The 14,447-nt window shown below is 45.6% G+C and overlaps 1 protein-coding gene across 1 annotated transcript in view; it reads left to right on the forward strand.

Annotated features, from left to right (window-relative positions):
* NECTIN4 (nectin cell adhesion molecule 4) overlaps positions 1–14,447 on the forward strand; it is a 478,950-nt gene that overhangs the window by 292,207 nt on the left and 172,296 nt on the right. The window contains exon 3 of the mRNA XM_069607194.1: positions 8,625–8,915. Coding sequence (XP_069463295.1) covers positions 8,625–8,915 — 291 coding nt within the window. The remainder of the gene's footprint in view (positions 1–8,624; positions 8,916–14,447) is intronic.

Below are 14,447 nucleotides of genomic sequence, written 5' to 3' on the forward strand. Positions count from 1 at the left end.
TGCAAGAGGAAGCAACAAGGAGGAATAGGATTACCCATAGGAATCACTGGGCCATTAACTCCTATGGACAACCGCCATGTTGTCACACTAACGAGGACAAGCAGGATCAGGCATTCCCTTCCAACCACTCACACCTGGATCCATTCACTACTCCAAGGAAGTATTAAAGGCAGAGCAGGAGAGCACACTTTGAGTGAGTTGGGGATGCTGGAAGGTACATAAAGCCAGAGGAAGACCTGAAGAGCTGCAGAGACCCTGACACTGGCCCTGTGAGTCCATCAGAAACTGCAATGTGGAGGGGGAGCTGTACCTCCAGAAGGCAAGACCAGGGGCAGCTGGAGTGACCTGTCACTACCCACAGTAGGACTCCTCCCGTGGGCCAGTCAGGCAAACCCAAGTCTCTGAAAGTCAGCGAAAGAGACCCTGAGCCCAGCACAATATCCCCTTTTAGCTTCTGCAGCTCCAATGTCGAATGCCATTTTGTGGAGCTGAGAAGTGGGAGGAAAATCCTGACACTGCCCTTTTTGAAGATTGTGAACTTTGTGAGAGTGGTCCGAGCCCGGAAGAGGGAGACCCTTGAGAACCTTGTGAGAAGTGTCAAAGCCCGGCAGAGGGACATCCCTGTGAACTTTTTGAGAGAAACTGGCACCAGAGCTAGAGTGGTCCAGCGTCACGTGGGTGCTCATTGGAAGGTCTCTGGATGGTGCCCCCTCTCCCGAACCAGGAGAAACGACGAGTAGCAAGAGGCCATAGGGAAGGCCGGCATGAGGTGTCAAGGTGGTCATACAAGGGTCAAGCCAAACCCCTTGTACAATCGAAAGTCCTTGACACGTTGTAGAGGTTTTGTCAAATTATTAGTTAGTTCAAGGTTTCTTAAGGTAGATAATGTTTCTGTTCTAATTTCACTTGTTTTCCAATTAATTGACAATTTAAGGCCACAGTAGTCACTGAACATATCAGTTAAGACTCCATACTGTTCTGTGATGTTCCATTGGTTCATGGATATGAGAAAACAGTTAATTGTAGAGCTCCCCTGTTGGCTCTTGAAAGTGAGAGCTCCTGGACCTACCCCCAGAGTTCGCCCGTTGTTTGATCGCAGCACTGATTCTATTAACCAATTATAAAATATTCATCCTTTGGTCCTGTATTATCAGCTCGGGTATGCCGATGGCTATATCCTCTCAAGGATCAATGAGCTCTGATTGGAGTCCAATTCAATGGTTGATGTTCAGATCTCCCCCACAAATAATGGTGCGTTCTTGATTAGGTTCTAACAAGAGAAGTTCATCCATGACTTCTTTGCTAATGGGGAGACTATTTACCCTGTTATCCTTTTGATGACCATTGTATATATTAACTAGCAGCAACATTTGATCCTTCTAATAAGATAATGTTAAAGCGTGCATGCATAGTATGTTATTTAGGGCGCAACAAAACAAACAGCCTTAAACTCTCCCTCTGGGTTTTGTCTGTACTTTATGTTGGTGTACAAAGTAACTATCAAGAATCAGGGGTTCCTCAGCACAGGATTCTTGCAGCACTATAATGTTCTACACATTTAAATGGGATAACATTTCCATGTTCGTACATTTTCCTGGTGAACGAGCAATATTCCAGGAAAGAATGGAGAGGGTTGAATACATTAATGACATGGTTCGTTCCTGGTTTGAATTGGTGATTATAGATATTTCAATCAGAGGGCTTTGGAGAGATGAAATTGATGCTAAAGAATCTGACCTTCTGTTCTCGCATGAGATTTGTGCTATTTTAACTCAGTTAATCTCCTCCAATGAGGACATGACTCTATATCTATTCTGGACTGGTAATCCCTTTACTGCATGGTCAGGTCCGGTTATTTGTCTATTATCCCGAACCTCTCTGTTTCTTGCTGGAAGGGGAAAAGCCATCACTAAACCAGAGGAATCTTTCCTACCATAATTGTTCTGGGGGGCATAGTTCAAGAGAATTTGAGCATTGATATTTGAATAGAGGTTTAACTTATGCGCCTCAAAATAATTTAATGAAAATGCCCTGGTCATTTTCGTCTGTATTATGCATGTCTAATTCGATTGGAGAACACATGCAGCCACTTTATTAGAAGAAAAAATGGTAACTATACATACAGTGGGCCTCATTACAAGTTTGCCGGTCTGGGAAGTACGGTACCGGTAAGCTTGCCGGTACCGTAGTTCCCGGACTAGAAAACTACGAGTTGTGCTCGCTGGTGCCTTTCTGCCCACCAGGTTGGACCTGCCGGGCATAAAAGGCACCCGCAAGCACCCGCACCGTTATAGACGGTGGTGGTGCATCCAACCTCCCCATTCCCATATGGGAATGGGGAGTAATGGATTCTGGCCCCTGGCAATTGGGACATACAGGGTCCACCAAGGTTGGAATGGCTCTGTACGTCTCCATTGCCAGGGGCCGGAAAAAATGCAACTCCAGCGACAGCTGTGCCTGTATGACAGGCACGGCTACCGCCAGGGTTGTAATGAGGCCCAGTCTCCCTTTACTGATTTAGGAGTATACCCCACCCAGTTAGCACGTCTAACCATCTATACGTCTTGTGGGTTGATGCTCGGACTTATAAGGTTTGTGAAAATCCAATGTGCTGTTTTATTCATTAACAAGGCTATAGATTTCCAAATCCCTTACTGAAATGGTTCCACAGCAACAATTATTCCTACCAAAGGAAGTGCTCCTGGAAGCAGGTTTAGCGTGTCAACTGAGTATTGGGGTTTAGGGTATTGTTTTACTTGAGTGCGTTCTTTACTTCTAACAGTTGTTTGCTAGTTCTTGGAGTTGTTGGTAGCTCAGATGTTCTGCTCGTATTTCCTACTAATGATGGAAGAAAATTAGTAAGAACGGTAGGGTGAGACACAATGTTTTTAAAATAGGTTGCATGCTGGTTTGAGGCTTCGGTGACACTTCGATCGATTTCTCCGTTCCCTTATCACCCCAGCCATTTCAAAATCGATTACCTATCTCTCTGCTATCCATCACTGGATTGCGGTCTGCTGCCTCATGCTGAACACCTATAAATATATTACTATTATTTCTTCTGGCCCCCAGTGCCATCCTTCCCATCTCCTCTTGTATCACCTTTCTGCCTGATCTTCTTTCTCCCTCTCCCAATGCTTGCAACAATGGTGTCATCTTTGATAGCAACCACCAACTGCAACAGTTCATCTCTAACACAACCTCTGCTGCTTGTTGTAACCTTTTTACCATTGGGGCAAATGTGTCAGTTTCTTAATCAGCACTCAACGGAATCTCCAAACTCCACCCTAAACGCCAGACTTAGCTACAGCTACTGCCTACTCCTTGGCCCTCTTCTCTATTCTATCTTCCCTCTAGACAAAGTCCTTAACTTTGCTGCTTACACTCTTTTCAACATGCTCAGATCCTCCCACATTTCTGTGTACCAACACCATGTTTAATTGCTCTCCATGCACAACTGCTCCATTTTCAAGTTCCGTCTCCAAGTCTACAAAGCGATCAACGGTTTTGCTCCTCTGTAGCTGCCTTACTGCCTTACTATCTCTGTTTATTGAACTTCAATTGGGTTTGCAAACGCCTATCTAATCCTAAATCTAAAGATGAGAGCAAGCTACGACCATCAAATAATAACGCAGTCCTAGTGTTGTCTTGTCAAAATAAAAGGGCCTATACTAATAAACCTATTGCCAATCCTTACTTCTAAATACAGATAGTGTGGGAAACAATGCTATGCTAAAGAAAAGTGTTTAAGAAATGATATGTCTAAATATTCAAGCCATTGGCTCTCCTTCACCATGTTTTCAGGAAGGTACAAGGCGCAACACTCGAGCTTAGCACAGTCTCTGTCTTCTTTAGTACGAGAATTCCGTTCCAGAATTCAACATCATGGCCTTCTGTGACAAAGTCTCTTTGTCATTCAAAGTCTCTTATTTCCGAGGGCCTGATGCACACAAAGAACATCAAAGTTCCTGTCTTCTTAGGATTTCGCATCTATCAATTCTTTGGTAGTTTTCTGTTCACCCCAGTTCCCCCTCCGCCGGGCACAGACCCACTTTAACACAAAACTTTCAATTGGTCTCCCTCTGCTGGGCTCGGACTAAATTCACATACTTTTCCAAACCTTCTCTAGTTCATAAATCCAAGACCTTCGACTGTGTGCAGGATTTTGTTTGACCCGTTGCAAGACCACTTCGATTCACATTTATTCAGTCTCTTTCAACTGGTTTCCCTCCGCCGGGCTCGGACCAAATGAATGTATCTACTGTTATTACTTCTCAGCTGGATACCTTACAGAGACCTTCGATTGGGCACACGCAGCGCCGGACCACTCCGTCTATTGTATTGTAGCTTGCTGTAAAGTTCAATTACTCATCAGCAGTTTAACTTCACTCGCGTCTCTTATCACACATGTTTAACAATGTTCATTCCAGCACTCGCCATACAGTGTTGCTGCATGCAACCTTGGCTTCAACAGAGTGTCGGTCTCCCCAGCTCACTGGCTGTGTTGACTTCAATGATGCTGCTTTGTTCTTGGAGGTTCTTGGAGGTTTACGCTTACTTTTCTTGAGGTCTCTGGAAAGTAATGGTTCCCTGTCGAAAAAAGGTCAAGGGAATTTCCCTCCTTGTGATCCCCTTTGGTTTTGCGTCTTTCCCCTCCTGCTAAGCTGCCTTCTTGATACTGCTGCTTCCATGTGTGCTTTGTCACGCTCTGAGTGTGCTCTCATGCTTCGCCTTTTATCTGTATGGGGAAGTGTAATGGAAGTCACGTGTGAATGATTGTGGATAATTGCCTGACCTCGCCTGACCCATAGTATTGTGACATGTCAGGTACACGGCTCAGTTGCTAGTCTGTCTTCCCTTATAGCGGGCTGTCCGTGAGAAAGTATTTGTATTTACAAAGACCTCAGGAAGACCGTGTTATTACAAGTCTGTTATCTTTCATAAGGTAAAACAGTGTTGTAGGGAATTATAGTCTTTGTTCTATGGGGTAGGTGATTTTTCGGAAGGGTGGGTTTTGAAGTGTCTTCAAAATGAGTAGGAGGGTTTGTGGGAACTGTAATTGTTGGTCTCTTTTGATTGGGAGTCCGGAAAATGACAATCAGAGGGACCAGATTGGTAGAGTTTGTGGGGAAAAGATAAACAAGGGGGACTGTGGCAACTGTAGTATTTTACCTGAGGAGGTTGGGAATGCGGAAAATAACAATCAAAAGGACAGGAAGAAGGAGGATTGGGAGTATTCGGATATGGAACAGGAAAACAAGGATTCTAAGAAAGATGCGTTCTGAATGCAACAGGGTGTGTAATGGATTCATCAGAAGAGGAGGGGATGGTGAATTCTCGAAAAGGAGGTTTATTGGATGGAATGGAGGTCGAGTTGATGCAGCCGATAAAAGCCTCAGGGACCTTATCTTCCTCGTCCCTTTCTCCGGTTTAGTACCGTGTCTCACCTGGGGCATTCCCCAGAGCACAACCCCGGGCTCCCCTACCCAAGTGATCCTCCCTCGTTCGTCCAACCCCAGGGTTAGGATCTGAGCACGCCAGCCCTCCTTTGACCACTTGAATAAGGGATTCTCACGGTTCACTATGTGCGATACCCACAAGTATTTCACAGACAGCACAACTCCCTCTCCCTCCAGTACTGCATAATTATGAAACATATATTGTACAGTGCAGCATCCATCCACCCTAATCCCCCAGGTTAATGTTAATTTGGTAAAACACCAGTTATTTTGTCCTTGGTCTGTGTCCCGCTTTGTTGACATCCCCATAAACTGGCTCACCACTTGTTCTCATCTGTGTACTGTGGGGAAACCCTCCATCATCTGTAAATGCGCTATTTTAAGTAATTTCTGAACAACGTTGACGTGCCTGTCCTTCAAATAAATTCTAATGCAGAAATAACAAAATGTAAAAATTGTGAATCAGTTGCCAGACGCAGCACAGATTATTTTAATGGCATAGAAAAAAGACAGGACTGCGTCCACATCACTCACACACATTGTTTAACAGATTTTAAAATCAAAGTTATATAAAAATGTCATTCTTCACCATCAGTGATTAGAATAAACAAGGGCCGCAATCACGTGTTATTAAAGAAAAAAAGACTACAATTTAATGTGTTGCATAAACTAACAACCAGAATATCATTATACTTTGAAACATTGCCCAGATCCTCAGCAGATGCTGTTCACTGGGATACCAGGAATCCCATTTCACCCAAGCAAAATCAACAAAACATCGAAGACAATCAGGCATCTAAGAGTTATGAGAAAAGATGCCTGCCCTATACAAAGCACTAGTATCCCCTATACTAATCCCAAGAACAGGAGGAGGCTAATTTTGAATAGGCATGCACAACTCTTAGTCCGAAGCATGATAGATTATGTGCTCACAGATATAGCAACACAAACATCAAAGGTTTTATTATCACTTCTAGGCCTGCCTCTCTGAACACAACCAACTCATGCATTAATGCAAAGGCCTTCTCCAGAAATCAAAACTTTGTGTTGGTATCATAATTGATTTTGAGAGCAGCATCTGAGTAAAACAGTAGAACAAATGACTGTTACTCCAGATTTCCATTGATGTACATCCTGTTGTGAAAGGCAAACAATCTCAAATGTGATGCTGCCTGCATCAGAGTCTAAGTTTTCTAAGAATGACAGAGTTATACCCCCATGCTTCAGGCCAAGGCAGCGTCTAGCCGCAATGTTTTGGGTCCTCTGTTAGCATTTCTACAAAGCTCAATCTATAGTATTAGAAGGAAGGGAAGGGATTTCCCTCCAACAGTTAGTTCATTACCTTGATTACAGAAGTGTGTTTATTAGCAGAATTGATCTGGCCTTCAAGAGTCCGACCATAGATTTTCACATGGAAAGAATTTGAATATTGTGAAACCAATTAGGATTTTGGGCGTATTAGGGTACAGTGATGTCTATAGTCACAACTGTAACAGTTTTCAAGATTTAATAGCTAATGAAGCAACAATGCAATCAACACTGTGGGAAAAAGCAAAAAATCCTGGCGGCCCAAATGAAGACAATCGATAGAAAATATGGTAAATTCTCAGTGATACAGTTCTACAAGAGAAAAGTAGTTCCAGCCATTACCTATGGGATGGCTGCAACCCTGAATATGCCAAACACAATCTGGCGGAAACTAGAAGGTTTCCTTTGGAAATCTGTATTGGGACTACTAAATTCGGTTTCGATGGAGCTCATCAGGCGAGAGCTAGGTCTTCTATCCCTGGAAGCAACAGTACTGCACAGTGCAATGCAATTGTTCAGGAACACCTTGTTACCCGATACTCCTCCGATTTATAAGATCATTGTGAGAGAAATATCAAACCGCCACTTGACCATCCTAAATATCTGGGTAGACAAGCTAAGGCAGAAGCTGGTGGAGATCGCATGCACAGAAGAAGACCTGCAAGTAAACCCTGTAAGAGTAAAATCTAAAATGGAAGCCCAAGATTAGATTGACACCCTTGAGAAAGCACAGGCAAACAAACTTACCAAGCACCTACCGCCAAGCTTTAACAGATTGAAAGTACCGTTTTCCTATTGCATCAAATTTCCGAACAAACAGCTAAGGAAAATGTACATGAGAGCATGCCTAAACCTCCTTCGAATGCGGGAAATGCAGGCCATCATGCTACAAATAACCACCAAAGAATGTAGACTATGCAGTCAGATAAATCAACCTGAAACAATAAGACATCTCCTGCTACAATGCTCGGAGCTAAGAACTGTAAGAGCTACCTACCTGAACAGCCTGTGCACAGACTTTGTGGGACACCAGGAAGAAGAAGAAGCCACATGGTGGAACAGGCTGATGTCGGGGGAAAAAACGAACTGGACAATAGCTTCGGCAAACATTTTGGAAGGGGCCTTGCAAAAGATCAATGCACAAACGGACTCATTGCCTTGTGGCCCGGTCAGAGATCCAGCGGAATGATTTTGTGTGGACTGAAATGACCCCCAAGCGAGGGTGTCATCTTCCTCTTCTAGTCTTCGTTCTTTTCTGTGTGTCTTCGTTTCTTTGTATCTTCTTTGTATCTTCTTTTCTCTTTCTCTACCTCTTAGCTCCTAAAGAACAATCTGCATTCTTGTAAAAATTGCAAATGTGATTATACACAAGTAAATAAAAATCCAGACAGGCCACATGAAAGTGTCAAATATAGTGGGTGTAATAAGTGTAGTATTAGTCGTATATAGTAACTTTGATGCTAGATATTTAAGGTTTGTTAATCTGTGTATGTAGTTCATGGAAACAGCTCTCACTAGAAGGGAAAGTAGAATCTTCAGTAGTGAACACTTTGGAAAGAGGCATTCAAACACATTAAAATCCAATGAGCTTCAATGATTTTTAATAAACTAATGATTACACATTTACAGGAAACATTAAAGAACAATCTATATGTGCATTCATAAGCACACTGCAATAGGGAGAGTTACAGTGGATGTCTAGAATTAAAGATTGGTCTCCCCATTTCTTCAGCTACAATAATCAGTAGACATTATGAATGTATTGCAACTCATGATTGTGTTGTTGCACCAGCTATTTTATGGTAGCCATGTCTGATCGAATCAGGTTAATTTTGTATGTCTTTCTTCCTCCTCTAGTTCCACCACTTCCATCTTTGAATCCAGGCCTTCCTTTAATGGAAGGCCAAGGAAAGACCCTTGCCGCTTCGTGCACTGCAGAGGGAAACCCTGTTCCCCACCTGTCTTGGGACACTGAGGTGAAAGGAGAGGACATCCTGCGGACAGCTGTGCACCCACGCTCTGTCTCAGTGACCAGCGAGTTCTACCTGGTGCCCCACTACAACATGAATAGGAAGACACTGACCTGCATCATCTCCCACCCAGGACTGCAGGAGGAGAAAAGGATCACCCATGTGCTTGATGTGGGATGTATGTAACGAGTAGTCTCTTAATATATATTAAGATGTTGTTGTACATTAATATGTCACTGTAATTTGAGCACAACTAAAGAGGTGGCATATGAGCACCTTTGGAAGTGAGAAGTGAATACATATTTAAGTGTGTTTAGGGGGGCTGCAAGATTATTTCTGCAATTAGCACTTTGCAATGGATTGCAGAATTCCCTTAGGTTTAGATTACTGTTCTCGGTTACTGTTACAGTGTTCGGTGTCCATTAGGTTTTCTCCCACGTTTTAGGTCCCCATCCACTTGATTACTGTTGTTCTGTGTACTGTTTCCAACACTCTCCCATGTTCCTGGTCACTACCCCGCTGGAGGTAGCGTTGTATGCTGTGTGTCACCTGCCCACTCATCCTGGTGTGCTCCCTTGTGTAACCTCCCCCCTCTCTGTGCTCCCTGCACTGTGAGGCACTCTCCCTCTCGCTCCCCTCCCTCTACCCTCCTCACACCCCATATGGTGCTCTCTGTTTCTCCCATCTTCTCCAACTGCTACTCTATCTCCTATCCTATCCCTCTGGAAGGAAGAGGTTCAAGAGGGACATCCTGGTCTCAAACCCAGGCCTCCCTATCGATGATACCTACACCAGTGCTTCTTGCAGACAGACTCTCACCAACATCCTCTTTGTCGTTCCCTCGCCAGACCTCTGGACCCCTCGTATGGTCTCGGCTCTCTCTCCTGTCTCTTACTCTCCCATTAATGGTGGTACCCGGTGGGAGGTCCTCTTGGCCTTCTCCCACTCATCCAAGACCATCATTTGTCACGGGAGGATAGCTCAGAGGCAATGCACTCACCTTTGAAACAAGATGACGTGGAGCAACACAGGTTCCATCCCTGGGTCCACACTTAGAAACCTCTGGGGTATTAAGCATGTTATAAATAACCATTTATAATTATAATTGATGTCTATCTGAATGGCACCGTCTTGGTCCAGGGCCCTCAGCCCAATCTCCTCCTTTTTCATAGGCGTCTCCTGCGTCTTATCAACTTCCTTCCTTCTCCTGCTCCTCCTAGTAGCACCTCTAAGGCCTCCTCTGCCACACCCTTCCTCTGTCACCTCTGTGGCATCTTCTGCCTCCTCTATGGCTCCTCTACCACCTCCTGCTACCGCCTCTGCCCACTCTCAGGCCCCTCTACCACTCCTGCCTGGTGTACCTCATGCCTGTACGCCACTCTGGAAGTCTTTCAAGTGTGGCAACTGGCTGCACATCACTACTCTGAACTCTAGCTCTGCTGTCAAACACTCCTCTAACATCTGCCACCTCCTCAGAGAACTTGACCCACATGTCCCGCGCTTGCCGAGACATGGTTCACAGCCAGCTATGTCACAAGTTTTGACAATCTCCTCCCTGATGGCTACAAGATCCTCTCCAAGCCCAAAACCAACCGACCCAGAGGTGGAGTAGCTTTCCAGAGTGGATCCCTGCTTCTGTAATTCCTACGCAGGCCTACTCCTCCTATGAAAGCCTGGTCTGCAGACTCTCTCTACCGGCCTCTCTCTAACTGTGGGCACCATCAAACCAGTTTACCCTATTCTACTCAGAGTGGCTGACCTCTCCTCTCCTTGCCTCTACTCCTCCTTGGAGGCCTCAATGCTTCCAATCCCTTCTCTGGGCTCTTCACTCCCCATTCCCCACTCCTCTAGTACCATCAATGACTACATTGACACCTTCACTCCAATCTTGGGCGATTTCTGCAATCACTCTTTTGCCACCGGAACTTTCCCCTCTCTTCACAAGCAGTCACTTGTGCCACCCCCTTCTTAAAAAGCCTTCTGCCAATCCTACCTGTCCGGCAAACTATCGCTCGATCTTTATCACTCCTTTCCTGGGCAAACTCCTGGAAAAGCTGGCCATCTCCCAATTCACTCTGCATACTGAATCTGTTGGTTGTCTTCATGACCATCATTCTGGCTTCAGAGCAGCCAGAGGTACGGAAACTGCTCTCCTAAATCCCCGTGAGCATCTGCTCTCTAATTTTGATTCCAGCTTTCCTTCTGTCCTAATCTTCCCTGTGATTTCCTCTGTGTTCGACACGGTCAATCACGCCATCCTGATCAATCGACTCTGTGAGAACCTGGGCATCACAGATCAGACCTTGGAGTGGTTGACCTTCTTCCTCTCGGACAGGCCCTCCCAGTTCCAACTTAGGTCCTTTCTCTCCACCACCGCCATCTCCATGTGTGGTGTCTCCCAGTTCTCTAACCTCTCTCCATGGCTCTTTAATGTCTACTTGGCCCCTTTGGCCCATCTGATCTCTACTTTCTCCTCTAACTTTCAGTGTTATGCGGATGACAGCCAGCTCTCTTTCAGGCTTCTCTCAGGCTCCTCTTCTCTCTCGCTCATTCCTGACTGATTCAGGTTTGGTGCACCTCCAACAATCTCTGCCTTAATGCCGGTAAGAAAGAGATCCTTCTCATTGGGACCCCTGCTCCCGCTTTCCCCCTCTCACTCTGGCCACCCTCCCTGGGCCCTCTTCCTTCGCCTTCTTGTGAGGCAAATAATCTTGGTGTCATCTTCGACTCCATTCTCTCCTTCTCTCCTCACATATCTGACCTTGCCAAGAAGTCCCACTACCAGCTTCACCTCCTCAGAGGTATTCTTCCTTTTCTCACTTACCCCTAGAAGCTCACAGTCTCCAGAGCCCTGGTTCTCTCTAGGCTGGACTACTGCAACAGCCTCTTTCTCAATCTGCCTACCTCCGCCCTCTGCAACTAATCCAGAACAGGACTGCAAGACTAATCCTTGGCCTCAAGTCCAGGAACTGTATCTCTCTAGCACTGAAATCTCTCCACTGGCTCCCTGCAGCTGCAAGGATCAAATTCAAGACCCTCTGCATTGTCCACAAGGCTTCCTGGGCCCGGGGCCTGTATTACATCCAACTCTCTCTTCCAAAATATCTTCCTTCTCGAGCCCTTCACTCAACTACCTCCAACTCTCTGAGTGGTCGGATGATTCGCTAGGAAGAGAGTGGGGGGTAGATCTCTCTCTTCTGTAGGTGCCTCCCTCTGGAATGGCCTCCCTACCCCTCTCAAACTTGACCCGGACCACCTGAAGTTCTGGAAAGCAGCTGAAGACCTTTTATTCTCCTCTGCTTTCTCTCTCTCCCTCTCCTGCTGACCTACCTGTCTGCCGCACTGACTGGTTGCCTGGCTCCCCTCTCAGCATAATGGGTTCCAGGCTCCTCCATGATCAGTCTCTCCTGCACTGCCTCCGGGCCACAGCACACTTAGGGGCTGTAACTGTAACCTCTACAGTCCCCTGCCTCCATGCACTTACCCAGAGCCACGCTTCCCTGGCTGCACTTACTCCGAGCATTGCTGCCCCCTCTCCCTCTGCCTGGCACTTCCCCCTCTCCATCCCCTCTGCACTTTGGCGCTGTCACTTTTGCATGATCTGAATGTCTCAAGGCCCAGTAAGATCGTTTGAATTGTCTTTCCTCTGTCTTCCTTCCCTTGTCTTGTCGTGACTAGAAACACTTGTGTACGGGCGGAAATTACTTATCATATCAGCTATGACTTCCACTGAAATGCTAAGCAACTGCATTGATGGTATATACCAAATGTTATTCACACAGAGATTAGTATTATATGTGGCATTAATGTCACAATAGCATGTTTTCTGAGACTCTAGCATGAATAATCAACACATCTTATTCTACATTCAAGCAAAAAACATGAATCATTTAAACAAGTTCCTGAAAACACGTTCAGTATATATGAAATATGCGTGTGTATTATTGTACAAGATTTGGTTTAACTCAACAGGAAAGTATACACCACAAGGGACTTTTATATCAAGAGAACAGCAGTGGACCTTTACTTGGAAGACTGTAAAGCTATGGTTCCAGGTGTTGTAGAATGCAATTCCCATCAATCCTAACAAGCATAAGATGAAAGGAGTTGTAGTCCAAAACATCAGGCGAGTCGCAGGTTGTAGACCCTTGCTGGAGATGCAGACCTCAACAGATGTAGAGTCCAACCATCTGGTTCTTCTACAACACAACAATAATCATCCTTGACAGAGCAGTGTCTGTGTGACGACTGAATTACAATAGATTGTTCATAAGAACGTAGGTAACAAATTGTTTGATTGCCTATGAAATACCGTCCCTGATATTAAGAGACAAGAGATTATTTTGTGTGGCATTAGTTGCCAATGGTGTTAATTTTTAAAAAGCCTTGCTTTAAATTGATCATTCTGGAACAGTTTCAATACGTTTTGTATAATACGCTCCTATATTGTTGAAATAAGATATATTGGGCCACGTTACGAGTTTGCCAGTAAAAAAAAAAGTACTGGCATGCCGGTGCTACCGTGTGTGTGTAGCACTGCTGCCGAATCAACGATAGATTCCGAGTCAGCGTGCACGCGCAATCCGGCATGCCGGAAATGGTAGCACCGGCATGCCTGTAATGTCCCCAAAACCCCCTATACCGGCATCCTCGCTGACTACAACTCCGGCTCTGAGAACACCGGTATTACCATTACCGGAAATACCGTCATCACCAGAACAGGAAATGTACCAGCAGCCATTACAAAAACGCAATCGTCAGTGCACAGGAGTGTGAGGCAAAACCTGAGCAGCTACTAAACAGAGAGACATGTCTGCAAGACAACCTGCAGTACGTCGGCGGAAGGCAAGTGAACCTGAACTTAATATGTTTGCGGACACCCTTTTTGAGCACTCCGTTGAAGTGTTTTGCACCGATCTGCGGCACCAATCACAAATCCGAAAGAAGGCTATATGGGAGGAGGTTGCCCATAAGTGGGACAACACTCAGCACTGAGCGAGGTGGGATGATCTACGTTTCTGTGTGCGCAACATCCTTGCTGCACAGCGGAGCCAGGGCATGGCCACAGGACGGCGACCACCATCCCCAATCAAACTGCAGGCGTGGGAGGAAACGTGTAACACCATCATGCACATGGAGGCGATAGAGGGTGTCAGAGATGTGGAGGCAGGTGATGTGTCATCTGATGATGCCGGTGAGTCCCCGTAAGCCCAAAGTCACATTACACAGCTTACAGCCCCAATGCAAATGGCTAGGCCAATATGTCAAGTATGTTTAACCCGATCCCTGCTGCCATTCCACCCACCATCAACCTTGTTGCACACATGCACAATGTACTTGCCTGCAACCCCAAAACAAACCCCACGCACACATCCCACATGTTCCCTGTATTGGCTGCACAAGTAGCATCTGCATGCAGACAGACACACATCACCCAGACAATGCTCAACTGCTGTTGTCACCGCCGTGCTACCACATGCCCAAAGTCACGTCATGACACGATGCACACATCAATGATACATGTGGCACACTTGTCCCACCCACCATGTCCCTTCACGCTGAATCATCATCAACGTAGCAACATCCATAGGCAGCAGTTACATGTGAAACACATCAGTTTCACAATCAAACGCAACATGTCACACAGCTCGTGCAGCATGCCCATAACACCCAAAACGGTAAACAGCAGTACCCCAGGCAACAGACACTG

The sequence above is a fragment of the Ambystoma mexicanum genome, chromosome 1p (genome assembly GCF_040938575.1).
Source record: "Ambystoma mexicanum isolate Mex_15411 chromosome 1p, UKY_AmexF1_1, whole genome shotgun sequence".
NCBI classification, from domain to species: domain Eukaryota; kingdom Metazoa; phylum Chordata; class Amphibia; order Caudata; family Ambystomatidae; genus Ambystoma; species Ambystoma mexicanum.